General features: G+C 42.0%; 2 protein-coding genes across 11 annotated transcripts in view; one reads left to right on the top strand and one right to left on the bottom strand.

Annotated features, from left to right (window-relative positions):
- The window catches only part of WDR70 (WD repeat domain 70), a 290,555-nt gene extending 280,453 nt beyond the window's left edge, over positions 1-10,102 (top strand). For both annotated transcript variants that reach the window (XM_027605240.1, XM_027605241.1), the window contains one exon: positions 9,865-10,102. In XM_027605240.1, the coding sequence (XP_027461041.1) occupies positions 9,865-9,952 (88 nt within the window). In that variant the 3' untranslated portion in view covers positions 9,953-10,102. The remainder of the gene's footprint in view (positions 1-9,864) is intronic.
- Positions 621-22,213, bottom strand: LOC113928921 (SWI/SNF-related matrix-associated actin-dependent regulator of chromatin subfamily D member 2). Of its 9 annotated transcripts, XR_003522023.1 has the most exons (4): positions 20,620-22,212; positions 18,664-18,761; positions 14,808-14,878; positions 11,503-11,739 (listed from the first exon to the last, which is right to left on the bottom strand). XR_003522023.1 is itself a non-coding variant. In XM_027605242.2 (2 exons), the coding sequence occupies exons 1-2, from the start codon at positions 22,189-22,191 to the stop codon at positions 14,852-14,854; spliced, it is 1,599 nt and encodes a 532-aa protein (XP_027461043.1). In that variant the 5' UTR covers positions 22,192-22,213; the 3' UTR covers positions 14,834-14,851. The 9 variants fall into 9 exon arrangements, 2 of the variants coding, with proteins under 2 accessions (XP_027461043.1, XP_027461044.1); XR_003522017.2 differs by lacking the exons at positions 14,808-14,878; positions 18,664-18,761 and adding an exon at positions 621-1,247 and having other exon boundaries at positions 11,619-11,742; positions 20,620-22,213; XR_003522020.2 differs by lacking the exons at positions 14,808-14,878; positions 18,664-18,761 and adding an exon at positions 621-1,247 and having other exon boundaries at positions 11,619-11,739; positions 20,620-22,213.
- Between the last annotated feature and the right edge of the window lie 2 nt (positions 22,214-22,215).

Genomic DNA, 22,215 nt, shown 5'->3' with positions numbered 1-22,215 from the left:
GCTGTGGCATGTGATTTGTTAGCCAGGATTGCAGTGCTATTTCTCCTGCGTTCACCTGCTAGAGTATACTGTTTACTGCCAAGTGGCAAAGTCTTCGAAGGGAAGCTAATATTTAAAAGGATGTTTTCGTAAAGGTCACTGTAATTGAGAATGTGTGTCTGGTTGTTTTTCTTCACTGCAATTGACTTGTGTCAGTGATGAAATGAAGATTTACTGTATCTCACTTTCTCACAGAAAAGCCCAATTAAACATTACATAAATCTCCCTGCTTGCACATGACATATACTCACCTTTGTTCTCCAGTGATGCTAACGAAGAGTCTTTAAACACTTCACCTGTGCCGATTGAGGACTCGAGTTTCATTCCTGGCACTAGCAGTGTAACAGCCATGGAAGTTTTAAAACACAGCAGGATCACAGAGGCCTCTTGTTCAGGCACACATGGTCAGATTCAATTACAGTTTCTTGTTAAAAGAAGTGGCTGTGGAGGGAGGGAAGAGGAGCTGGCTGGAGAGTGGGCAGGATATAGATCCAGAATGCTATTAGCTTACACATCAGACAGAGATGGACGTGTGTGGGAGCCTGGCCCCTGGCCAGCAGCCTGCCAGCCTGACAGCTCTGTCAGCCATGGTCACTTTTCTTGCCAGATAAGCTGCCATTATTGCTGGTTCCATCGATTTAGTTTTCAGTGTGCGTGTCTTGTCAGGTACAGGATGCTTGGATATATGTGTGTGTATTAAAATATCATTCCCATCTATAAAGGATCCATTTAAAGTCATGTTGAATTAGTAGGCAGTATTTAAAGAGGTCATTGCTTGAGTGAGTAAAGGTTTGTATATTATTTTTGCCAAGAAGAGACATAAATCCACAGAGGAACGTGTTAACTTTTCCCCTGAGTTATAGTTAGGTGACTGATCGTCCCTGTCCACCATGTTCCTGTGTAGAGGCCAGTGTTTCTCAGAGTGGTTTTGTGGACTGCCTCCTGTCGGAGTCCAGGGTGGAAGTAGGGGGTTAAAAATGCAGATTTCTAGACTGCACCTCAGACCAACTCAGATTCTGTGAGCTTGGAGCTGGAAATCTGCAACTTAAGAACTTTCCCAGGTGCGGGACGCCTGGGTGGCTCAGTCGGGTAAGCAGCTGCCTTTGGCCTGGGTCATGATCCCAGGGTCCTGGGATCGAGTCCCACATCCAGCTCCTTCCTCAGCAAGGAGCCTGCTTCTCCCTCTCTCTCCTCTGCTTGTGTTCTCTCTGTCAAATAAAAAAAAAAAAGTTTCCCAGGTGATTATTTTGTGCACTAATAAATAAACCACAAATAAACCACAAATGATTTACCCCTAGAAAATTAAAATGTACAGAATAGATTATGCTGAAGAAACAGATTATTTATATAACAAATAATTTCCCCCGGTATTTTTTTTTTTAAATAGAAAGGTGCTGTGTTGTATTTAATATAGAAATTATTTTACCAAATGTATTATTCTACATAAAACTTTTTGAAAACATACTTTTTATATGAAGTGAGGAATACGTGATAGCCAAAGCAAAGGGTATAATAATAATAATAATAATGACACTTTTATTATACTTACACTGTGTCAGCCTTGTTTAAGAACTTTATATATATTATTCATTTAATCTTCACAACAGCCCTGTGAAGGAAGCAGTATTATTGTCCCCATTTTACAGATGAGGAAGTTGAGGCTTATAACTTGACCAAAGCCACGCAGGTAGCAGGCGGCAGAATTGGGATTTGAATGCAGGCAGTCTGGCTTCGGAGTCAAGCTTCTGCTCTTGACGACTATAGTGTACTGCTTATCATCACAGAGCAGCTGGTGGCAGTTTTTTAAAAAATTTAAGTACTAGTGAAGCTGAAAAGACTACCGTGTGAGCCAGCATGGCAGAGCCGAATGCTAGACTAAGAATCAGAAGTTCCGGGGTGTCGTTCCGCCATGCGCTTCGCTGACATGGCCGGAGGCTGTTTCCGGTGAGTGAATGTGTGGAGAGAGCGGGGCCACGGTCACGGGAACACCCGGTTGTGTGGCTGGGCGGCTGCAGGCCTGTGTACTCTCCAAAGATTTTATCCTTCTAACTTGTTTAACCGTTTGGTGATAAGGCAGGTAATGGTGTGATTTTAGAGGGTTCTTTTTGTTTTCCTTTTCTGCTCTTTACTCTTTCTCTTTTTGTTTCCCATTTCCACAGGTTTCATGTTTGTCCCTTTTTCTACCCTCACCCAGGCTTTGAACTCACACACCCGGCATTATGAGTTAGTGTGCCCTCTTTAATGAGTCCGAGATATGTTTATCTGTTTTCCAAAATATTATGTGTTCATTTTTTGAAGAAAACAGAACATTATCTAGAAACATCATGTTGTGTCTCATCTTCCTATTCATCCCTAATATTTAAAAAAAAAAATTATCTTTGATTAGTTCTTCACCAGAAAGAAGGGCCCATTTCAAGTGGAATCTTTTGGTCAAGCCCTTTATTTAATCTTAATAATTCTGCAATTGTGACGACTGGGTCACAGTTCATCTGGACCACATTCATTCTAACAGGGTTAACAAGTGTGTCAGATTGTCAAGTCATGGCTATAATTGACTTTGGCTTTGAGGTTTTCCTTCATAATAAACAATGGGCCCTGAGCCAAAAAAGCTTGTGGTTTATACTCACATACTGATGATTGAATATTACAAGTGATTTCTCCTCACTCATTCTGTGACCCTGGAACTGGCTTTATGCTTTTTGAATGAATCATATCAGAAGAATATCCATAATTAAAAAGATTGTGACCTGTGCACTTTCCACTGCAGCTGAAAACATTCTGAGATTCTTCTGTGGCCTGAGCACTAAAAAGGGAGTGTAGAGGGCCTAGGTTAGAGCTTAGTCAGAAGAGAGAAGACAGCCCTGCTGACAGTTTGAATCTTTCGCACAAACAGTGCACCCCAGAAATGTCCTCATACAATATTACAGGGGAATCTTTATTCATTACTGACTTTTCTACATAAAATTCCTCTGGATGGAAACACTGAAGGTGGGACTCAGTTTTTGTTGGACTTCTGACATTTTTCCATTAACACACAGTTGCTGGGAAAGACTCGCTTTGTACAAATACGTCTGAGAATTCAGTTTAAAAAATGTCCCAAGGGGAAAATTATTCAGCATGTAGTATCATCTAAACAGAATTGATAGATTTGAGAAAGACGTTTGCTTAAACTTTTATCTTCGCTTCATGAAATATTAACTATTAGCAAATGCAGAGTTTACTGAAGCTAAAACAAAATGAAACAAAAAACCTTTTGGCTCTTCTCTGATTATAATGGTTCATAACAATAACCATGTTGATATGTAATCTGTTCTTTTCTTGGTAATTCTAGTAAACAAGTTGACATATATAGTCAAGTGAAAAATGTTTACTATTCACCAAGTGAGTTAATCAAACTGGAAAACAAGTTTCACAACCAGCCTTCTGTAAGTTTAAGTTTTCAGTTAACACTTAGAAAAATGGGTTAGTGTGGGCCATAAACCAGTAAATTAGATAGTATGGATAAAGCTGATTTCAATAAGGTGGGTTACTCTGTTAGTCCTCAGTGAGGTTTACCGTGTCCCTACTGACCTGTTGAGCAACCGCAGTGATTATACCCTTGGCTGAATGGAATGTTCCCCTTACCTCGTTTTCCTTCATGTCAGTCTCTTTAAAGGCTTTTGTTTTGGGCAACTGACATAAATCTTCCATGAGGCTGGAAGTTTGAGTTGGCAACTTCCTGTCACTTGAAAAAGCAGGTATAGAATCCTGGAGGAACTGATTAAATAGAAGACAGGGGAGTGGGTCAGAAAAGGAAATACTTTCTCAAGGTGGTGAAATATATCTCTTGCTCATTTTTATTTATATGTGTTATTTCCTAAGTTCAGTTATTTCCATGTGTTCAGTGCCCATTTGGTTTGGTTTGTTTTTCTCTTCCTTATGGAAGCACCCAACAAAGTCTGTGTTAAAATCAGTGTGCAAATTCTGTTTCTTCAAGCAGCCCAGAAAGGAATCCACTTTTGTGGCCGGTGGCAATGTTAGTAGAGACTTGGAGTATTTTGTTGTTGTTTATTTGTTGGTTTCCTATTGGTTTTAAAAGCAGGGACTTCTGGACCAACTTTTAAGTGTTTTCAAATCCATTAGCTTTTTTTTTTGCATGTGTCATTTTACTCCTGCTTGGCATTGTTGATTTATTTTTATAGTAGTTATCTATGTCAAGGGCAAATTAGGCCATCCCCCAGGGAAGAAATCTTTTGGTTCTATTCCTAACTCTGCCTAATCATCTCTGTTTCTCATTGTCTTAAAAAGTAGTGACTGCAGAAATCCATTTTAAATGCCCCAGATAATCTGAATTTAATTTTTTTGGAGGGGTCTTTCTCATATATGAGTTTCCAAATTGTTTCAAAAGAATAACTGCTGGAAATAAATTTAAAAACAACAGGTGCTGAAAAGAAAGAATAGCTGCAAGATTTAAAGCTGTAATTCTCTCACTTTGCTTCTGTAAAATGCTGGCATTCTCTAGACTAGACGGAGGTGTTCAGTGTGCGCAAGTCAAATGCTCTTTTTGGAGGAAACTGGTCTTTATTCAGCAAACCACATATAGCTCTTATGAAGGTTCTGGATGGTGCTGTGAGAACATTGGTATTGGGGGCAGGATGGATTGGAACACGGGAAACTTCTCTCTGTGGGCCACATCTCCCTTTACCTGCTCATGCCTCACTCCCAGGGATTAAAGACTGCTCTTTCAGGGGTGGGCCTGTGAGAGTACGGCCTCAAACCCCATTCTTTCACCCAGTCTTTGGTGGCATCATCCAGGGCAGGCTTCTTCCAAGGTGAGAAGTACTTTCCTACAGTTAAAGGAAGCTCGTCATGTGTCAAAGTTGATGTTAAGAAGACAGACTTTACTCCACAGCCTGGTTTCAGAGCCCTGCTTTACTGCCTTCTTTTCCCAGCTGGGAGGGAAGGTGTTCCCACAGGTGCTGCTCAGTGCGCTCTACCAACTGGTGCTCATGAGGGAAGTGTAGGAACTGAGAGTAAGCATGCAGGAAATTGTAGAGCAATTTGATACATTTTTGGAATCTAATTAAAATTTGGCTTTGCACTTTGCAGTCTTTTAATTTTTCTAGAAATATAGTATTTGTCTGCAAGGAATTGGAAATTAGAAAACAAAGCCTGGCCTTGCACCACAGATGGTTTGAGAAGCGCTGCTCTAGGCAGGGCCCCAGATTGGAGGCTAAGGCCTTCTCCAGGGTGCCTCCTATTTACTCTAGTAGCAGGTTCATTATTCCTTATTCCCAAGTCCAAGAGTCTGGTTCTTCTTTTTTTAATAAAAAAATTTTTTTTTAATGTTGGTAAAATATACATAACCTAAAATTTACCCTCTTAACCATTTTTAAGTGTACATTTCAGTCCTGTTAAGTACATTCACTTTGTTGTGCAGCCAATCTTCAGAACTCTTCTCATCTTGCCAAACTAAAACTCTATACTCACTAAACAAGAGCTCTTCCTTTCCTCCTCTGTCTAGTCCCTGGCAACCACCATTCTGCTTTCTGTCTCATGGGTATGACTCTCTTGGTACCGCATATAAGTGGAATGACACAATATATGTCTTCTTGTGACTGGCCTATTTCACTTAGCATAATGTCCTTAAGGTTCATCTATGTAGCATTGGCCAGAATTTCTTTCCTTTTTAAGGCAGAATAAAACTTCGTTGTACGTATCACCACATTTTATCTGTTCTTCTATCCACGATACTTAGGTTGCTTCTACCTTCTGACTATTCTGAGTAATGTTGCATTGAACATGGGTGTACAAATATTTCTTTTAAGACCCCACTTTTGATTCTTTTGGGCATATTTCCTGAAGTGGAATTGCTAGGTCACATGGTAATTTTATTTTTAACTTTTTGAGGAACTACTGTGTTGTTTTCCATAGAGGCTGCACCATTTTACATTCCTACCATCACTGCTCAAGGGTTCACTTTCTCCACATCCTTGTCAATACTTGTTATTTTGTTGGGTTTTGTTTGTTTGTTTTTGTTTGATAGTAGCCATCCTGGTGGGTGTGAGGTGTTATCTCATTGTGGTTTTGATCTGCATTTCCTTAATGCTTACCAATGTTGAACATCTTTTTATGTGCTTGTTAGTCTTTTGCTGTCTTCTTTGGAGAAATATCTATTGAAGCCCTTTGCCTTGTTTTTAACTGGTTGTTTGGGTTTTTTTATTGTTGTTTTTGTTGTTATTGTTGAGTTGTAGGACTTCTTTATATATTCTAGGTATTAATCCCTTACAAAATAGATGATTAGCAAATATTTTCTCCCTTTTCATAGGTTGCCTTTTCAGTCTGTTGATTGTATCCACTGATACACAGGTTTTAAATTTGATGTAGTTCAATTTACCTGGGTTTCTTTTGTGCTTATGCTTTTGGTGTCCTATCAAAGAAATCATTGCCATATCCAATGTCATAAAGCTTTTCCATGGTATTTTATAGTTTTTGCTCTAGGTTTAGGTCTTTGATCCATTTTGAGTTAATTTTTGCATATGGTATAAGGTAAGGGTCCAGTTTTATTTATTGCTTTTGGTACAATTTTGCCAGCACCATTTTTTGAAAGGAGCCTACTTCTTACACTCAGGTATTTCCTCCCTGGCCAATAAAATGAAAGACAAAGTGGTAAACAAGCACTGCTGGGAAAATTTGGACACTAGCTTCTCCTTGGGGGAAGGAGAGCCTGGCTGTTTGAAAGCTAAATGTCATGATTTCATGTTGCATATATATAAATATGGCTATTTTGCTGGCAACATTGTTATTAGTTCAAAAACTGAAATTTAAAATACTAAATTTTGTGGAGTTCCTCAAAGAGACCATTCTACCTTCCAAACAATCATATCCCCTAAGTTAAGATACCTGGAGAGGACAAAGGAAACTGTTGTGATCTGGTAATTCAGCCTGACGGTCTAAGTGATCCTGATGTAAAAGTTTACTCAGTGAATTTTTCTGAGTTTAGGGCTGGGGGAAAAGGTATCTCCTTTGAAAACTAATACATTTCCTTTGTCTTTGCCTTGGCTACTAGGAAATTGAATGTTGTATTATTATGTCTACCCTTCTACTTACTCATTTTGATTTTCTTTATAAGTCCATTTTATTGAGGTATAATTTATGTATAATAAAATGCAAAATGCACCCATTTCAAGTCTTGACAAATGTATACACCTATGTAATCACTTCAGTCAAGATTATGGAACATTTCCATCCCCCCCAAAACATTCCCCATGCCTCCTCACAATCATTACTCCCTTTCTCCCCTCTGTGAAATAGTTCCATTCATTCTGAGCCCTTCCAGTTAGCCACCAACTTGCAAAAAATACTTTTGGGAAGTAGGTAGAATATGAGAGCAATTACTTAAATGAAATAGCCTTTTTAAGCTCTAGGTTCTGTTCTTCCTGTGATCTGTCATTTAATTTCTTTTTTTATATCCAAAAAAGTAACATTAAAATTTCTTAGTACTTACGTCTCATTGCAACTAACATTGATGAACTGGTGTCTTTTTTTTTTTAATTTAATTTTATTATGTTATGTTAGTCACCATATAATACATCATTAGTTTTGTTTTTTGTTTTTGTTTTTGTTTTTGTTTTTTTTTGATGTAGTGATCCCCAGTTTGAGCTGGTGTCTTATGATGCATTGCCAGATATGGTAACAAGACCATGTTATTTTTTTCTCTTTAGAAATTAAACATCTAATTCAAAGGATTTTTAAACCAAATTGTTCCCATATTGGTTTGTCCGTATCTCAGCGGTCCACGTATTTGCCAGAAGATGAAATATGTAATGAGCACCAGTTGCCCTACTGTTGCATGTTAGAGAGCTGGGGTCGGGGGAAGAGGGGCGGGGCTGCTTTCTAGTAACTCAGCAACTCATGACCTATGAAAATCTGCAGCTGTGTTTGGAAATGTTAGAGCTGTGACCTGTTTGTAGATGTCATAACAGTGTCTTGAAGTGACAAGAATTTCAACTGACTGGATTGTGTATGGGGACACCTTGGGCTGCAGGTAGGTGTGTGGGTCACTAGAGAGACAGGAGTTTTGACTAACCTATGCATGAGGAATTCCAGTACATGGCTTGCATCAGAGCACCATCAGGGTGAATGTGGGTGGTTTATACTTCTTCCCAGGATAATAAAGAGACAGCAACAAGTAACATAAAGTTTTAACCCTGTTTTCACTTGTCAAAGAAAAGGAATGGTTGTTGTCATTATTTTAACATTCTGGAATTACCTTGATATAATGAATTGAATTCAAGATGAAGATGTGAGTTAAAATATATCTTTAGATATAGGGGTTTTAATATTTCCTTGTAATGTGTGCAGCCACTCTGGAAAACAGTAATGGAGGAGGTTCCTCAAAAAAGTTAAAAACAGAACTACCCTACAATCCAGCAATTGCACTACTAGGTATTTACCCAAAGGATACAAAAATACAGATTCGAAGGGACACATGCACCCTGATGTTCATAACAGCATTATCAATAATAGCCAAACTATGGAAAGAGCCCAAATGTCCATCGACTGATGAATGGATAAAGATGTGGTGTGTATATATATATATATATATATATATATATAAAATGGAATATTACTCAGCCATCAGAAAGAATGAAATCTTGCCATTTGCAATGACGTGGATGGAGCTAGAGAGTATTACGCTAAGTGACCTAAGTCAGTTAGAGAAAGACAGATACCATATGATTTCACTCATCTGTGGAATTTAAGACACAAAACAGATGAACCTATGAGAAAGGGGAAAAAAAGGAGAGGGCAAACCATAAGAGACTCTTAGTGATAGAGAACTATCGCTGAGGGTTAATGGAGGGGGGTAGGGGGATGGGCTAAATGGGGGATGGGCATTAAGGAGGGCACTTGTGATGAGCACTGGGTGTTATATGTAAGTGATGAATCACTGAATTCTCCTGAAACCAAAAAAATAAGAAAGCTTTCAAGAAATATTTCCTCGTAATGTGATAGAGCTGTTTTTAAAAGGGAATCAGCAGTAGCATAACCAAAAGGAGCATAAATTATAACCATTTCACATATTCTTGAAATTATTTTCTGTGTGAATGGTGTAAAAAGGAAAGTCATTGAACCAGGTATGTTTACAAAGCCCAGAACATCCTAACGCAAAGATTGCTTTTGAGGCACCGTGTGCCAATATTACAACAATGGTAGTCAGTGACATATCCTAAAATGCTTGACATTTCCATGCACTGAACTGGGTTTTGGGGTGGAGAGAATGTCCCATCTGTTTGCTCTGTTGTTTTATTTTTGCTGGCAGCGCTCAAGTTACTCTATATGTTATCTGTTATTTTAGACTCATTAAATAAGAAAGCGATTATCTCAAATTCTCCTGTTCCTGTGCATCATAATCACATGTATTTGGACTACTTTATTGTCTAGGAACAATGCAGAGAGCTGTGAATAAAGATCATGTGTGTTCTTGTGTGGTGACCATAACTTGAACTCCCAAACAGTCCCAGTTATCCTGAGTTTGAATAGAGGGTGGTTATGAATATACAAGATTTTACCGAATTTGATGTATTTTCATTTTATTTAAGAAAAGGACAGCATACATAGTCTGCCACAGAAGGAAATCTGTAAGAGAATCTTTGGCTCTTTTGATGAACAAAATCAAATTTCTGTTATCCTTTTCTTTGCCAGAAGTTTAATGATTGATATTTAATAATTGAGATGTAGTTGATTCCCAGATGTGCTTCCACTTGATAAAAGTAGCAAAGTCTAATATCTAATAAACACTTGCTGACTAAATTTTTCCTCTTTTCATTAACTTTCTTTTAGGACTCAACCCAAAACCATGTTTGCCCAAGTTGAATCTGATGATGAGGAAGCAAAGAATGAGCCAGAATGGAAAAAGCGTAAAATTTGAAGACTCTCACATGAGAGCTGTTTGCATGAGGGGGAGTGATGTTGGACAGTTTTTTTTTTTTTTTAATGAAATAAAAAATACATTTTTATGAACAGCTTTGTAGTTTGCATTATTGAACCTTTCAAAAGATTGGTAGCTACCCTTCACTAAAATTGTGCTTATATTTTCTTAACTACAACTATGAATCTGTATTATAAATAAATAAGAAACAGATTCTTAGCCTATTACCAAGTAGTTTAGGAACTTTATTCAACAATTATTGGTCTTGTACAGAGTCTTACAATGTTGAGGGAGGGAAATGTACATTGAAATGGACATGTGTCTTGAGCAATTCTAGGAGCGTAATATGGAAATAGACATCAAAAGTTTCATATTTCTGTATAATTTCACAATAGTTGTTTACATGATTATAAATAATTAGTCTGAGTTCAGGCTAAAAGCATTGCCGTACTAGGAAAGAACATGTATCTGATTATCCTTAAAGAGCAGAATACAGTGTTTAGGATTTAGGAAGCAGGATTTGAAGTCAGACCCATGTGGGTTCAAACCTTGGCTCTGCTCTTTACTGTCTCGGTCACCTTGGGAGTTACTAAACTTCTGTCTTCTAGCCTCAGATGATGATAGCACCACCCTCATAGGTTTGTTACAGGATTAGATGAGATACTCCTTGGATAGCGTTTGGTGTAGTACCTGGCATGTGATAAATATACACCATTTCCTATTTTAAAATAGAGCTAATGATATCTACTTTGCCTGATTTTTATCACTGTTAAATTGGAAAAATATGGAAATGCTTTGTACCTATAATTAGAAGACATTAAAACATCATTCTAAAAGACCCTTGTGCTTTTGTGACTAGAAAACTAAAACAAAAGTTGGCAGTTTGCCCAAAGTAGTAATGAGTCAATAGAAATAAAATTCTGTGGACTGCTTTCACACAGACCTCGGGTAATAATATTGCATGTCAAATAGTCCCCACTAGAAAATTCAGGAATTTTTAATCCTCTTGCCTTTTTCCCTCCTGCTCTCATTTGTCCTGGTGAATTAAATAATTCTAAAAATGAATGATGACCCAAAATATGTGTTGGAAAGTTGCAGTCCTCACATACCCACCCCCTCCCAAAAAAATCTTTTTTACCAAGATCACAGGTACACAGCCTTCCTGCCCCTGCAGTTCTGGGGTGGGTGGCAGTGGGCATTCCTCTATAAATAAATCCTAAAATCCTTCATTCTTGTCATCTACTCTCTGTTCTTTTCCTCTTCCACCCCCATCTTCATTCTGTTCCCCTTCCCTCATTACCTATAAGCTAATAAGAACTAACTTTTGCTATGTGCCTAGTTTCTGATGGCTTCTATTCTGAGTTCTTTACCTGCAATAGCTCATTTAATCTTCACAAAAGCCCCATGAGTAGGTAAAATTGCTATACCCATTTTACAGACAAAAGAGATTCAAGAAGTCAATCTATCTCAGATTATAGTTAGGAAGGGCTGTACGAAGACACCCAAGATTTCTAAGCATCAGTAATTAACAAACTGCCCCAAGTTTCCTATTCCTGTTGAAGTATACTTCATTCAAAATCAATTACAGACCAATATTTTGTTCCAAGTGCTTAGGATTTGTAAATTTACGGTTTCTTGGATAAAATTTACTGAAAGCATCTCTTACTTTTTTCCTGTCTTAACATAAACATTGCACCATATGGAAGTATTCGTCTTGCACAGCCAAAAGTTGTTGTGGAGGGTTGGAGGGAGGAATAAAAACTTGATCATAGTGGTCTTGGCGGAACCTGCTAGGATAGAAGGGAAGAGAAAGACAGATTTAGCACGAAGGTGATTTTCTCATTGTTACCCACAACACAAGTGGCCCTTTTCAGGCTTGAGATGATCTATCTCACTTGAGAATTTGATACAAAATTATTTTTCCACACAAGATTGGCAAAAGACATAGGATTTCCGTATCAATTTTGGTGAAAAAGGACCTCAGAACCAGGACTGGACGAATAGTGGGTGCACATTGGACCTGTAGTCCCATCACCAGGGTAGAATCTCCAGTTGGTATTCCCCAGGCCCTCACACTCCCCACGCCCTTCGGGCCTCCTTATTTTACCCCGTACAAAGTTACGTTCCTTATCTCGGTCAACTGCGTTTCTATTTGCTCAAATAAGGGACCTGGAAGTCATAATAATGACTCCTCCCTTACCCCCCCCCACCTCATGTAAACATTTGCCAGTTTCCATCCATGCCATCTGCTGACCATCTTCTATTTGACCTTCACCTCTTTCCCTGCTGCCCCTGCTAGAATTTAGTCCCTTTTATCCCTCACCAGGACCTCCCAGGAGCCTCCCTCCCAACTAATCTCCCTGTTTTTCATTTGGTCTTCATCAAATCCATCTTTTATTCTGCCAACAGACTTAGCTTTCTAAAACTAAAACCCATCATTTCATCCCTCTGTGTAGAGCCTTCCGGAGTGTCTGTGTCAGTAGTTTGAACCCATTTGTGTGGTGCTTAGGATGCCCACATTTGGCCTCTCCCCATCTTTCCAGCTTTAACTCCTGCTGATCTTGCACATGCATCTCAGTTCCAGCACTCTGAACCTGGGAAGTACCATGTGCTTTGCACCTCAGTGCCTTTGCACATACTGTCCCTACTTCTTTCCTTGTCTGCCTATTTGTTTTTGAATATGAGGATCCGGGGCGCCTGGGTGGCTCTGTCAGTTAAGTGTCTGCCTTCAGCTCAGGTCGTGATCCCAGACTCTTGGGATCAAGTCCAGCATCAGGCTCTCTGCTCAGCGGGGAGTCTGCTTCCCCCTCTCCTATTCCCCCTGCTCATGTTCTCTCTCTTTCACTCTCTCTCTCTCAAATAAATAAAATCTTTAAAAAAAATGAATATGAGGATCAATGTCACCTTTCCTGAGCAGCCTTCCGTGACCCACCCTGGCAGACAGTTAGTTGCTCCCTCCTCTGCGCCTGTGGTTGCTTACATACCTCTATGCTATGGCCTTATATGTTCATTGTAAGTGTATGTGTGTGTGGCTTGTGGGCTTGAGTGTGTTTCTGCCACTGGAATGTAGGGTGTAAAAACTAAAGCACACTGGGTTCTGTGAATGTTCAATGAATTTGTTTAATGTGTAAAAGGAGCCATATTTTATTCACATTTGTATTCCTAGCCCTTAGCCCCAAGAAAGGGTTAAAAATTAAATATTTAGCAGAGGGAAAGAGAGAAACAGGGAAGGGTAAGGAAAGGATGGAAAGAGAATGAGGTGTGAAAAGGTGTTTCTGCCTCACCAGTGGGAAGGAAGATCATTAATACAGAAGCTCGGGCTATATCTGGGCTGCTTGGCTTTTCTCTGTTGGGGTTTATTGACTATTGTGATGGCTCAAGGAGGAAACAGGATTGTAAACAGTTGCCTGTGTTGTAGCTGGCATGGCCTAAAAGCCCTAAGCCATCATGACATCCTCAGGCACTCCCCTCCTATCCTGAATCACCAAAGATCTGAGATATCTCTAGCTTGGGGGTTCTTAACCTAAGCAGGGTGTCTGTGAATGCCCCAAAGTATGCAGTGCACTTTGCTTATGATCATGAGCATCTTTCCATAGGGAGGATCCACAGCATTAATTAAAATTCTGGGTTATTGGGTGTTGCTAGCAGCTCTTTCATCTCCCAAGAGGACTGGGTAAATTGGACCATCCAGTTTTGAAAATCAAGATATAACTGTCACACACATTCACATACGCACAAGATACCAAACAGAACAAACTAAACCCAAACTGCTAACACACTGGCTCTTGTTTAGTCTTAGGCAGTTGATCTTGTTGCTTTGTAGTCAGACCTAAATTTTTGTTCTTTAAAGATGATTAGCCTTCTGTCCCATTAGCAGCTAAAGAGATGAGCTTTATGATTCCCTGAAGGCAGCATCCAAAGGTAAGTGCTTCTTTATGTGATCTAAGAGTGAATATTATGAGATTGGAGCCAATTTGAGAAAAGCTTTCAGGAATCGATATTACTATTTCAGGCATCTGTGAGCCCTTCAGTGTTTAATAACCAATGAATCAGATTTTGTAGGAGATAAGGAGGGTAACCAGATGCCTGCTTAGATGTGTACATCTAACCTGGGTCACTGGTCCTTTAGAGGTGACATGCTTCATTCATTTATTTGTCTTCTTGTGTGTAAGGAGGTCAGGAAGTAGGGGAGGGCTGTTAAATGCCTTTTGAAAAGTATCTATCTGGAATGGAGTATACCACAAGCTGCCATGACCATGACTCGAATTTACTCAACACCCTCATCAAAGAACTGACTGGGGGAGAAGCGTCTACAGACGGGAGATCTTGTGTGTATGTGTGTGTCTAGGGGTATATAGGTGGAGAAGGGGCTTTAAGAGCTAAGAGTAGAGAAATTGCTATTTTAAGTAGTTTTATGAATTAACAGTTTGTATTAGGGGCCTTCAAAATTTTAAATAAAAGCATTTTAATGGTACTTCATCTGCCCCCACTTGTAATAATACTCTTTAAGTAAAGAGTATCTGGAAAATGTTGACATAAAATGGCAGATTATAGATGGCCGTAAGTTCCTCGAGACATTCCTCCCCAGGAAGAGACCCTGCCCTGAAATGTGAGCAGGCTCTGGAATGGCTTGACAAACAGAACGTGGCGGAAGGGGCGCTGGGCTAGTAGCCCTGAGGCCCAGCCATTAAGAGACTTGCAGTTTCTACTTCCTTTCTCTCAGAGCACTTGTTCTTCAAGCTGGGCTGCCATGCTGTGAGGAAGCTTCAGCAGCCCCATGGAGAGTCCCACTTGGAGAAGGACCGAGGCCCCTGGCCAACCCCAGCTGAGCTCCCAGCTGACAGCCAGCACCCACTTGTTGAGCCATTTTGGGAAGCAGATCCTTCAGTCTCAGTTCAGTCACATCGGCTGTTGTCGCATGGAGCCCTGCCCCAATAGCAGATTAAGGAGAACAATAAATGATTATTGTCATTCTAGGCAGGAAGTTATGGGCTTGTTTGTTATACAGAAATATAGAATTGGAACAACCTAAAAGGTAAGAAATCATTCATTTAAATACAGACAATGCTGGGTGTCATACACAACTAATGAATCGTTGAACACTACATCAAAAACTAATGATGTACACTGGCTGACTGAACATAATAAAAAATAAGTAAATACAGTGCTAATATTTTAATAAATCATTTTCCAATTTTTAAACTTTATGTACCATTTTGAGAATTATTTTGCTCCTCTTAAAACAGTCATTATTTAAAATATGGTGTATTCTTCACTTGTTAAATAAACATGTAAATTTTCTATATTACTACAAGCCTCATATATAATTTTAGGGGCTACTTAGTAGTTTATTATACAGATGTATTTTCTGTACTTAGCCAGTCTTTTATTATTGGAAACATAGGTTGTTTTAAACTTGCTATCGTAAGCAATGCTGCTTTGCTTTACATCTATGCCTAAAGTTTCTTTATGTACGTAGGATTCTTAGAATTGGTTATGCAAATAGAATTATGGAGGGTCAAAAGGAATGACTCATTTTTGCTAGATACGATTATTGTAATCTTAGTAGTTACCTTATCAGTGAATACCCAACTGGAGAGGACAGAGACAATTCTGGAAAATATTCCTGGTATACTAGGTTGAATAGCGTCCCCCCAAAATTCATGCTCTCCTAGAACCTCAGAATGTGGCCTTATTTGGAAATAGGGTCTTTACAGATACAATTACATTAAGATGAGGTCATAGTGGATTAGAGTGGGCCCTAAATCTGATGGCTGGTGTCCTTATAAGAAGGTCATGTGAAGACACAGAGACAAAAAAAGTGTGTGAAATGGAGGCAGATATTGGAGTGATGTAGCTACAAGTCAGGGAACTCTAAGGATTGTCGGGCAACCACCAGAGGCTAGGGTGAGGCAAGGCAAGATTCTTCTCTAGAGCCCTCAGAGGGGACATGGCCCTGATGATACTCTGTTTTCAGACTTAGACTCCAGAACTGTGAGAAACTATATTTCTGTTGTTTTAAGCCATCCAGTCTGTGATAATTTAAGGCAGCCCTAGGAAATGAATACACCTTGCAACAAGACATAAGGAACACTTGGATCCATGTGAATGCTTCAAGGCTGCATATCAGAATTCACTAAGCGCTCGGGAAAAGGGGGGAAAAACCACAAGACTTTCCAGATCCAACACCAAAGTTTCGAATCCTATTGTCCTCCACCTCCCTCCCCTGCTCCCCAGGTCCAACAATCAGCATGGACTTGAGTTATTATAGTTGTTGTTTTAAGCCACTAAATTTGGGAGTAATGTGTTACCTAGCAAGTGACAACTAATACAATTTCTAATGCAGCTAATGCAGCTAATTCATCTTACATTTTGAGTATCTAGTCACTAGTTTCCAGAGAGACTTCCTGTTCAGTCTTCTCATTAAGAATTTGTCTTAAGGTGGTGAGGTCACTTGGTTTTTCTTGATGGGGTGAGGGTAAGGGGACAGATTTTACTCTCTAGGATGAGAAGACTGTCAGGAACCACTTGGGACAAACCCAGAGATCATAGTTAAAGGAAATAATTGTAACATTTTTTCCTCAGTTCCTTTGAGTCAGCAGAGTTGCTGCCCCTTCTCTGTAACCCCTCAAGTTGACTCGGCTGAAAGTGGTTCCCTGAGCTGCTGTGGTGCCATGGCTTCCACACTTGGTCTTATCCCTCCTCCTCGGCACACACAAGCAGGCATCCAGCGTTACAGCCTCCTATCCCACGTATCCATGGCATTCTAAGCCTATGAGTAAGTCTTCCTCATAGCCTTTTTTATTCTGAGACATCTATGGCTTTGCTGTTTATAAGTCACTTTGAAGCGTGGGTGGCTGACAACCGGATTCTCTCCTCAGATCTGCCTGACAGAGCTGATGTGACCAGATGTCTGGTGCCGCTCTGAGATCTCTGAAGTTGATCAGCCATGGCAAAAGATAAACATATGAGAAAAGAGTATTTACTGCATTAATCAGGACTCTTAATCAGTGGTAGGGCTGGTATCTTGGAAAGTAGCATGAAATATGGAGTCAGAAGTTTGGGGTTTAGTTAGTAATTTTGTGAGTTTAGGAAAGTCATATAAACAGTGAGCCTCAGTTTTTTCATCAGTAGAATGGCAATATCGATCACCCTCACTATATCCAGAGCTGTGTGTGTGTGTGTGTGTGTGTGTGTGCAAGAGCTTTGCAAATTATGAAATGCTAATATAGTTGGTCACTTGTGGTTATTTATTAGTAGTAACTCAGTAATGTACTCGAAGTACATATTCTCAGAAAACAAGCCCAAATCCGTATCAGCCCCATAATTAAGAATCACTGTGGTGGCAGATAGGATGCTCTATTCACAGGGAGAATTTGATTCTGTGTGTTTGAGAGGTTGTCATCTAATGTGAAAGTTATCCAAGATTTGGCTAAGATTTTCTTAGGTGGACTCTGGTCCTGGTTGACTCAGCTTCTCATGGAACAAATTAGAACCCTGATCTACCTCCTCTTGGCCTTGCTGTTGGCCATGTTTGACACAGTGACCCTCATGGTGCTGGCAGTGACAGAATCGGAAACCTATCTAAATTTAGAAAAATGGGAGTGCTCTCTTTTGCATATCTCATAGGCTATTTTGATGTTGCTTTTTTCTTATTTGCCATTGCTTCTCCCCAGCATTGAAAAAGATTGCATTCACTTCATTGGGTGCCATGTGGTCTTCCCTTTGACCTTACTGCATCTTGTTTATGAAAAATAGCAAGACAGCCATGACAAACAGCCAGAAGCAGTCTTGCCCCCTAAGTACAGAGTCATTTTTCTTTCCCTCATTTTCTTTTATTTATTTTCTTTTATTTTTTTTTAAAGATTTTATTTATTTATTTGACAGAAAGAGAGTTAGCGAGAACAGGAACACAAGCAGGGGGAGTGGGAGAGGAGCAGGGAGCCCGATGCGGGGCTCGATCCCAGGACCCCGGGATCATGACCCGAGCCGACGGCAGATGCTTAATGACTGAGGCACCCAGGTGCCCCTCCCTTATTTTATTTTTTTAAAATAAGAAAATTTATTTCCTTTGTGGAAAAAATCTTATTCAGAAATATATGGTGTAGAGAAAAGCTCTAGAGTCAGGAGACCTGGGTTCTAATGCCAGGTCAGGCAAGTTACATAAGCTTTTTGGAACCTTGGCGAATCTGGGATCTTAGAAGGATCAAAGTGTGAGAGCACTTTGCAAACAAGGACTACACAAATATTCTCATTACTGCTTCCATCTTCAGAGGCACCCTAGCAGGAGCAGACCAGCTTTTCAGAGATTCTTTTTTGAGCTATTTCTTGGAAATGCTGTATTATGGCATATGTGTATTTTGGCCTGAAACAAGCAAGCCTTGAAGAAAGTGTTGCAGATATATTTCTTTGCTTCAAAAATGCGCAACCCTAGTTTTGAAATCCAGGCCTTCTGTGTTCAATGCCCACCAACAGTTAGTTCTACCTGGCAGTTGGAGACTGGACTTTGACCCATCCCTTTAGCCTTTCTCCTATTGATCTGCCCCAGTGACCATGTTCTTTATTTCAGTGGCCCAAGGCTGGCTGAAGCCTGAAGTATCATGCATGTTGACCCTCTCTTTTGCCTGATTATGTGTGGCTTGGAGGTGAGGTTCACGAAGCCGCTCAGGGCCAGATGTGTAGTTCTAACTCCCGTGCCGGGATTTACTCACATCTTCCAAGATCTTTCTCACTATAAACAGTCAACATCATTCTTTTAGTTTATGTGTTGTTAGCTTCCAATATTTCCCCTTTACTGAAGATCACAGGACTGTAAATAATGAGAAGACAGAACAACACAAGCAAATGTTACTGCTTTTATCTCTGTCGCTGTCTGACAAGCATTCCCTCCCCTTTGCCTCAGTGTGCCTCGGGAGCTGTGGCATAACGTGGGCTTGTGGCAAAGCTGACACTAGCCAGGCAGGCTGTATTTTTTTACATATAAAAACAGTGTTGTAATTTGGAGGCCAACAAGATCACGGATTAAGCATCCCATAAATTATAGTTATCACCAACTACGCATCCTAAAATCCAGAGAAAGCAGAGAACTGCTGGAATAATGTGCAAGTGAGGACCTGTAATCAGACATTCGCGCCCACCTCCTACTGAGCCCCATAGTTTACAGTTGTGAAAACTAGAGCCCCCGGGGGTCAGCCATTTGTGCCAGGACACACCACTGGTTAACTGTAGAGTGGGGACTGTAACAAAGATCTCTGATAGCAGCTCAGTGTTTCTTCAGCTCCACTATTCTTAGAGGTCACTGACTGGAATGACACAGACCTAGGCTGGGATCCCAGCCCTGCCATGTATGGTGGCCTTGGGCAAGATATTTCACTTCTTTGAGCCTCAATGTCTCCATCTATAGAACTGAGAAATCAATATATGACTTGTGGAGTTGTCAAGATTAAATGAAATAATTAATATAAGAGAGAGACTTAACAGTAAATGCTCAGTAAGTGGCCATTATGGTTATACAGAGGGCCAATACACCATGAAGTATATATAAGTCACTCTACCGTGACATAAACTTGGCCTAACAAAAATGGATTTGCCAGCAATTCTAGACTAATCTCTCAGCTTGGTTTGCCTTCTATCGGCCTTTGGTTTCCAGAGCTAGATCTGGTTTCTTTACCCTTGTCTTTCAAATACAGTCCAGAGAAACTGAAATCCGTTTTTTCATTTTCTCTTGGTAACTCTCTGAGCCATCATTAGTCATATTGGAGTCTTTTTTTTTTTTTTTCACCAATAAACAAGGATTTATTTGGAAATTCCCAAACCTGCCAGAAGTGGCCCTTGCCAAGCCCTGGGGTCCACCCTCCTCCAAGCTCTAAAGGGCAATAACAGTCCTCCCCACCGCTCCCCCTCCCATCCCCCCGCCCTCCACCAAGCACGCACACCCGTACCTCAGGCCCTGCTAGAGAACTGGAGTCCCCTCCGAGGAGGCTCTCCCACCCTGGGCTCAAGAGCTGGGGTGCAGCCCCCTGGCGTCCGAGGAGATGGCGGCCAGAGCCGCTTGCATAGATTGAGGAAAGAAAAAAACGGAAGGAGGCACCAAACAGGGCTCCCTGAAAACCCCAACTTACCCCTGTACAAAAAAAGTGGTTCCCGCATAGAAAAACCTGCTTCCCACATAGTGCAAATACCCAAAGAAAAGGAAAAACCAGCAGCAAGGCTGGGCTGGTAGGAATGGCCAAGAACTTTGGTTTAGAAAGGCTAGGAAGAGCGTGAGCTGTGCTCCTCTTCCTGACCCAGCGCCCCAGAGCCAGCTCGGACACTGGCCCCAAGGGGGTCTGTAAACAAGCCAAGCCAGCGGGCCCGGTTCTGAAAGGTCTCCGTGACAATGTCAAAGGACAGCCTCCGGCGGACCGACTTGGGCCTGCAGGGAGCAGAGGAGGCATCTCTTGTGAACCCAGTTAAAGCCGAAGTAGAAAATAAGTATAAGGCTTTGGGGGACCAAGCAACAAGGAATCCTATCACTACATTTATGAAACTATAGCTGGGGAGCAGGGGGTGACAGGAGACACCCCTCACCCCATCCTTAGCCTGTGTGTCTCTGGCCCCAGAGGGTGGTCCCCTTCTAGGCAGAGGAGGGGGTCCCTGAGCAGTTAGGTCAAGCGGATTCCCAGCACCTGTTCCAGTTCTTGCCTTCGCTGCTGCACCTTGGCAAAAATGTGCCTCCCCACTGCCTCCTGGGCCCAGGGCTGGTGGTAGAAAGCAGCTCGTCTCTCCTCCTCGGGATTCCCAATCACATCAGTGATGATCTTGAGGTCTCGGCGCTGGGAACGGAGCCATTCCTGGATGAAGTCCTGAGGGTCGGTGCTAAAGCTGAGCATGAAATCCCTCTGGGTCTTCAGCTGGTTAATGGACTCAATGGTCTCATGGATCTTGACATCAAGGGAGGCAATCTCCTGCTGATTGGTGGTAGAGGCCAAAAAATTGCTCATCTGGGCCTTGAGTGGGTCGTCTACCTCCACATCGATGTCATAACATGCCGTCTTCTTCTGGTCATTAGGGTCTACACTAATGACGTGGTTGATGACAATGGGGTCTGGATGCTGCAGCAACCCAGCCAGCTTCATGGGAATCTCGGAGAAACGAAGTCGGCCGCAACTGAAGATCTGGCGGAAGTACCGGTTGCAGTTGATGTACTCGCGCTCGTGCCCGTCCTGCAGTTGGTTGTGTTTGATGTAAAGCCACAGGGCCTGCATGATGGCTGCCCTGGTCTGTGTGTGCACCCCCAGCAGCCTTGCCAGTCGGGGGTCCAACTTGTACTGGGGAGGCTGATGATCCAGCATGAGCAGGAGGGTGCACTTGACGTTGAGGTCTCCGGGCCGTTTCACCTGGAAGCCATCAGTCTCCTGGGTGGTGGGCATCCGGTGCCACTCCACCAGGTGGTTGTCAGGCCCGTACAGTTCCTTGTCCAGCTCAATGACGAGGCTCTTGAAGAATGAAGAAAACTTCCTCTTCTGTTTGCTAGGATCATCCAGCAGTTTTCCCTCCACTCGGAGTTCCCAGGAAGCCACCTTGTCCCCTGCGGGGGTTCCCCCGGGGGGCCCTGCGGTCCCCGCAGTATCACCTTCTGCCTTGCTGGGACTGAACGTATTGGAAATATAGATCCGCAGCTTTCGTTTTTGCGTCAGAGGCTTTTTGATGGCCTCCTGGATCTCCATCCGCTTTCGGGCAATGGTCTGGTCCAGCTTCCGCTCAAAAGCCAAGAGATCCATGTACGCCTGAGACTCTGGGACAAGCTCCCGAATTCGCTGAGGTAGAACCTTATCTGCCATCTTCCTCCTCTTTAACCCCCGGCGCTGGGTGGGCATTGGGGGCTGGGCCTGGGGCACAAGCAGGCGTTTGCGGAATGGGTCCATCATGGTGGGTGGCATGCCAGGTCGAAGGGGAGCAGCTGTGCCGAACGGGGAGCCGGCGGGGGGTCCCACCTGCAAGCCAGCCATGGGCATCCGGCTCCCTGGTGACATACCAGGCCGCTGGTACTGCGCGGCGGGGCCCGCGGGGCCCATGGGGCGGAAGGCGGCGGCCCCGGGGCCCCCCACGCCTCCAGCCGGCCCTGGCCCCCTCAGCGCCGGTCCGGGCAGCATGCCGGGTCCCGCTGGCGGAGGCGGTGCTCCCAGAGCCGCGGCAACGGCGCCGCCACCAGGACTCAGCGGAGGCAGCGGGAACCCGCCCGCGCCACGGCCCGACATCGCCTCATATTGGAGTCTTTTCGA

This window comes from Zalophus californianus, chromosome 5, assembly GCF_009762305.2.
Source record: "Zalophus californianus isolate mZalCal1 chromosome 5, mZalCal1.pri.v2, whole genome shotgun sequence".
Classification (NCBI taxonomy): domain Eukaryota; kingdom Metazoa; phylum Chordata; class Mammalia; order Carnivora; family Otariidae; genus Zalophus; species Zalophus californianus.
Note: the sequence above shows the minus strand (reverse complement) of the source record. Positions and strands in the feature narration are given on the sequence as shown.

Bases quoted from the DNA above. Each gene is read 5' to 3' on its own strand.
- LOC113928921 (XM_027605242.2), bottom strand. From the start codon at position 22,191: ATGTCGGGCCGTGGCGCGGGCGGGTTCCCGCTGCCTCCGCTGAGTCCT. The intron at 14,879-20,619 runs GTGCTGGGAATC...CTATTGGGGCAG, and splicing joins GAAGGCAAGAACTGGAACAG to GGCTCCATGCGACAACAGCC.